Source organism: Diospyros lotus, chromosome 13 (assembly GCF_014633365.1).
Source record: "Diospyros lotus cultivar Yz01 chromosome 13, ASM1463336v1, whole genome shotgun sequence".
NCBI lineage: Eukaryota > Viridiplantae > Streptophyta > Magnoliopsida > Ericales > Ebenaceae > Diospyros > Diospyros lotus.
The window spans coordinates 37,654,398-37,660,253 of NC_068350.1; the positions used below are offsets into that span (position 1 = coordinate 37,654,398).

The window sequence follows — 5,856 nt, forward strand, 5'->3', positions numbered from 1 at the left end:
AAATTACAATTAATTGAAAACCAATTTGGATCTAATTGCCAAATTTAAAAGAATTGGATAAAATTGTGAATTCACAAAAATGGATGAAATTATTTTCGTAATTAGCACTTAAATTAAATGTTAAATATCAAATATTAAATATTAAATTTAACTAACAAAATACAATCACCTAAATAAATTTAAAAACCCATTAAATCTCCCACATTTCATAGTCAAGCACATTAAGCGTTGCATGCTACAAACAATGCTATTTTGGGGTGGGTAACCAAAGGTAGCAAACTCCAGCTTTAGTGCCTAATTAATGATATTAAATAGAAGTCACACAACACTATTTTCAAAAGATAATATTGGGTTGGAATATGTGTGCTTATATATATAAAAAATAAAATATAAAATAAAATCACAATAATATTGAATTAGCATGATAAGAGTTTTTTAAGATTGATATCACTTGATCTATAATATGGTCATGCTCTTTTTGGATTATTTGCGATTTCGAGGCTGTTTAAGTAATTGTCAACCTCTAAGTTATCTTGAACTGATTCTTCTTACAAGAAAGGAGATTAGGGTTTGATCTCTCATTAAATCCTTCAATACTTATGTCAATTACTCGAACTCGTGGATGCTACGCCTTTATATAGGTAGATTATATAATTAGTGTGGCAAAGACTTGTAATCCTTTGAATATAATAAGCAGGTCAATTATGGGCTTAAGATTAGATCTTGAAATAATAAATAATTTCAAAATTTATGGTCTTGAAATTATTTATTACCGTATTTGGAGATTTGGGTTCAATATATTTTTTCTTTTGAATCCATGGTCTTAGTGGGTGAATGCTTAAAGTAGGAAATTGTAATTTTGATTCGTTAAGTAATTCCTACCAATTACTTACCCTTATTTTTTATTTTTTCTATTCAATTGAAGAGGTTTTTCCCCATGTTCCCTTAGCCCTAGCAAGCCCAAAGGCTTATTGCTACCGTTAATTTAGTTGGGCATCTTGCTTGTCAATATGGGGGCCCAAATGACTCGGCCCACAGGATGAGTATCCATAAATATAAACGTGTATATATATATATATATATATCATAGATGGAATTGAGAAAAAAAAACAATTATATATACCTCTAAAGTGGGTGTTCTATACTAGTTAGACTTGATCGAGTAGGGATCTTAAAATTGAGTGTAAATATGAGATTAGAGTTATAATTGAATTAAATTGAATTGATTTTCGTTGAGTTCAAGTTCAGTTCATGGGCTAATTTTTAAATTCGAGCTCAGATTTGGATTTGTCAGATTATGCTATTTTGTTTAAATTTAATTTATTTTTTTATTTTCTTATATATTCATATATTATATTATGTTAAAAATAATTAAATTAATATATATAATAATTTTAAATATTTAATTTAATTATATTATTATAATAATAATTTAAAATTTGATAACTTTATATTAGATAATATATTTATAAAATTATAAATATATTAATTTATTTAAAACGATCTTATTCATGAACTTTTAATTCAGTATGTTTACGAATTTATTAGAGTTTCTAATTAAATATGTTCGGCTCGTTTGTAAATCGAGATTTAAAGTTAAACTCAGTCTTTTTTTATTTACTTTAACAAATAAATTTGAATGAACTTTTGCCAAGTTGAGTACTTAATTTTTCATGAATAGTTCACTTTATTTGTAATTTTAGATGAGATATTCATTAAAGTGAGTGATTAAAATTATAAAGAATTTACTCCAAAATCAACCGTAAATCATACCAAAACAAAGCTTTAGAATTTTTATTTTTATCGACTAAAATTTACAATATATCAATAAATAATCTCTTTTTAAATATCAAAATTAAATAGCATTTTAGGAGGAAACAAAGCCTTGGAATTTAATCTCTTCCCACTCCCAAGCCAAACACTCCCTTAACTCACTCAAAAACCCTAATTCTCCACCTATATATAACATGAATCTTCGCCTCTGCCTCGTTGTGTTTAGTTCGCTCTGAATCTCTCAATCCTTATCGTCTTCAAACCCTAGCAGCAACTAACCATGGCCGAGAGAGGAGGAGAGCGCGGTGGTTTCAGGCGAGGCTTCGGCGGCAGAGGCGGTGACCGGGGCCGAGGCCGCCGCCGGGGCCCCCGACGCGACGAGGAGGAGAAATGGGTTCCGGTAACCAAACTCGGCCGCCTCGTCAAGGACGGCAAGATCCGAAGCCTCGAGCAAATCTACCTCCACTCTCTCCCAATCAAAGAGCACCAGATTGTGGATACGTTGGTTGGCCCTTCGTTGAAGGACGAGGTCATGAAGATCACGCCGGTGCAAAAGCAGACGCGGGCCGGGCAAAGAACCAGGTTTAAGGCCTTCGTCGTCGTCGGCGACGGAAACGGCCACGTCGGCCTGGGCGTCAAGTGCAGCAAGGAGGTCGCGACGGCTATTCGCGGCGCGATTATTCTGGCGAAGCTTTCGGTGATTCCGGTGAGGAGAGGGTACTGGGGGAACAAGATTGGGAAGCCCCATACCGTGCCGTGTAAAGTCACCGGGAAGTGTGGATCCGTCACGGTGAGGATGGTTCCGGCTCCCCGTGGCGCCGGTATCGTGGCGGCGAGGGTGCCGAAGAAGGTGCTGCAGTTCGCTGGGATTGATGATGTGTTCACTTCCTCTCGCGGATCGACCAAAACCCTCGGCAATTTTGTCAAGGTTTGATCTATAGCATGCACTGTTTTTGTCTGACTGTTGAACTCTTATACACATGCATATATCTATTTGCTTATTTTGTATGTTATTATGAAAATTTTATGTTAGTATATAGTTGATGTACTGTACTAGAGGAATGGAAATATTTTCTGCTAGAAGTTTGTGTTAAAAGAGCTGTGTTTTCCCAAGTAATTGTGCCTGAGTGCCATCCTTTGTTTGACAGGTTTGCGTGAGTAATCATGATTTGACATACTTTGTTTTGCAGATTCAAGTTGTTGTATTGGATGTCATTAGCAAATGTTTTACATTTAGATCCTTTGGGGACATGTTGCAGAGTGTGTTCAAAATTTAAGCTCATTTACAAAAAAAATTACAAATTAAAACTCTTAACATAACTTATTCCTAACTCCTAAGATAAAACTCTAAAGAAAAAAAAAGAAGCAGGCAAAACATTTTTTTCATGTTGGGCAGAGACCACAAATGTGGTTTTCGGCCACATTTTCATGTTTTTTTTTTGTAGAAACTGCATTAACTGTTCTTTTTTTGCGGTCTCTGCCCACAAACAGAAACTGTTATTCATGATTTTTGGCCAAACAAAACCATTAATACGGTTTCTACGTTTTGGCCAAATAAGTAACCACATTTGTGGTTTTTTCCCAAAGGTAAACACCACATTTGCAGTCTTTGCCTTTGGTTGGGCCCAATGAAAAAGATCACCATTTAGGTTTCTGCTTTTTGGCAGAAATGATAGAACATTATTTCCTGCCAAAATGTAGAAACTGCATTCATGGTTTTTGTTTGTCAAAAAATCATGAAAATATGGTTTCTTTTTCGCAGGTATTTCCGTTTCATTATATTTTTCTGTTGTGTTTAATGGAGCTTTCATTTAACAGCGAGAGTTTCATTTTGGGAAAAAATTAGTTGGGTTTTAGTTTGCAATTTTTCTTTAAAAATAGGCTTAAAATTTGAAAATATCCATTGTGTAGGGTCTGGATTTGTTTGTGTTTGCTGGTTCCTGTGGAAATCCCCATGTTGTTCACTATGGTGGTGTTCCTTTTTTATGGTTTGCCCTATATGTATTTTTTTCCCAGTTTTGGGGTATTCTGGGAATTTTATTTTGATGTTCTCAACAAACTTGATTCTTGATTTTACTTGGTAATTTTTTCAAAGAAGGCCTTGCTGAGATGTGATAATTTGCATTGCTTCCATGTTCATATAGTTTTGTGACATTTTAATTGAGGTTTGATGTATTTGGTCATTTTGTGTGAAGTATGGTTTTGTGTCCATGAGTTGGTTAACCTGTTAGTGATTGACTTTCATGTTTTTAAGGGTATTTAGGAAGAGTTTTCTAATCTAAATTAAGTAGTTTTACAAGTATAATTTGATTTGAATTTACTTTTTACTGTGGTGGAAATTGCATTAATTGTAATTAATGCAGTCTGGAAACATTGTTGTTCATTGGAAGTCTTCAAATGTAAACTTTGTTTGAAGTTGTTCAGTGATAATGTAGATGTAAACTATTTATTGCATGGACTTTATTTTCTCTGCGGTGGTCACTTTTGTTGATATTTAGAAGTTTTGCTACTGGCTGATACCTGACTTGCTGGAATGCTCCTACTTGTAATTTTCTCTGAAGCAATTTTCATCTTTAATATTTCAACAAGTGTTCTATTTTTGTTGTGCTATGGAAGGTTCAATATGGTATGGTATGTCCTTATTTCTTCTCCATAAGCTTTTTAATTGAGCTTTCAGTGTTTCCTGAATATCTGGTTGATTAGCTCATTCTTTTTAATGCAAGAGTTTCACATTAATGTGTCAATTGTTACACTTGCTGGGTGACCAAACTTTCTGAATGCTCCTTAGCAGTGAATGTTATGGAGTTTATCAAATTTTAGAGCTAAAGGATGATATGATACAAGCTAGATATTTCAGCATGAAGTTGGAATATAGTTCTATAGATAGTGAACTCAATTTGTGCTTATTCATTTAGATTTTGCTTTCCTTTTTTTTTTTAATGACAATTATAGTAATTTGAATGTCTCATGTTTGTCAGATGAATTTGTAGTTGCTCCCCTTATTTGGATCTGAATGTACGCAGATGCCATTTGATGAAATGAAAATTTAAGATTGAAGCTTGAAATTATTGAGTAGCAAATGCTGTTCTGTGTAGGCAAAAATTTATGTGGGGGTGTAGAATGTAATTGCTGTTGTTTTGCAGGCGACTTTTGATTGTCTGTTGAAGACATATGGCTTCCTGACCCCGGACTTCTGGACGGAGACTCGCTTCTCACGATCCCCATACCAAGAATACACAGATCTGTTGGCAAAGCCAACCACTAAGATCACCTACGTGGAGGATGTGGGAGAAAGGGTCGTCGAAGCTTGATGAGGGTATGGTTTAGGGTTTCCATGTGAATTTTTCTTTAGACCTTATATATTATTGGTTGAAATGTTATCCCTCTCTTTTGTGAGGGAAGTTAAAACTTTTTGTTTTTGTTTCGGATTTGTTGCTGAGTTACTTCATTCAAATGTCGAATTAAGTGGGTGTCATTTTTGCTTATGCATGATCTTTACTAGTGGTATGGATGTTGCGAGAGTTTAGTATAATGATGATAATAATGATGATGATGCAGATACTTTGGATCTTGAATGAGAAAAGAAAATGTTGGTTGGTTTGAAATATATAGAAACCTGGCATTTACCTTGAAATTAAGGGACAGAGAATTGGCCGAACTTATATTTTTGTCTTAAATTTTGTTGTTGTTGTTTTAATTAAAGTTTAGAATTTATATTTTTGAGATAATTTTTTTATTTTATTTTTTTAAAGATAATTTAATTTTTTTTATTATTTTAATTATACTTTTTAATTTATATTTTTGATTAAATTTAATTTTTATATTTTAACATCAATAGAATGTAGTGTATTTTGCTATTTTTTATATATATAAAAATATAAGGGTTAATTTAATTTAAAAATATTAATTTAGATAATTGAAATAACAAAAAATTTAGATTATATAAAAAAATTAAAATATAACAATTAAAATAATTTAAAAATAAAATTTAAAGAAGTAATTGAAATAAAAAAAATTTATGTGGGTGTATAAAAATAATGATAACAAAAATATAAATTTGGTAGCATAAGCATTTAAATTCTT

The 5,856-nt window shown here is 32.6% G+C and overlaps 1 protein-coding gene across 1 annotated transcript; it reads left to right on the plus strand.

Annotated features, from left to right (window-relative positions):
• Positions 1-1,982: 1,982 nt before the first annotated feature.
• LOC127788516 (40S ribosomal protein S2-4) lies at positions 1,983-5,258 on the plus strand. Its single transcript, XM_052316893.1, has 2 exons — positions 1,983-2,701; positions 4,917-5,258. The coding sequence occupies exons 1-2, from the start codon at positions 2,054-2,056 to the stop codon at positions 5,082-5,084; spliced, it is 816 nt and encodes a 271-aa protein (XP_052172853.1). The 5' UTR covers positions 1,983-2,053; the 3' UTR covers positions 5,085-5,258.
• The last annotated feature ends 598 nt before the right edge of the window (positions 5,259-5,856 follow it).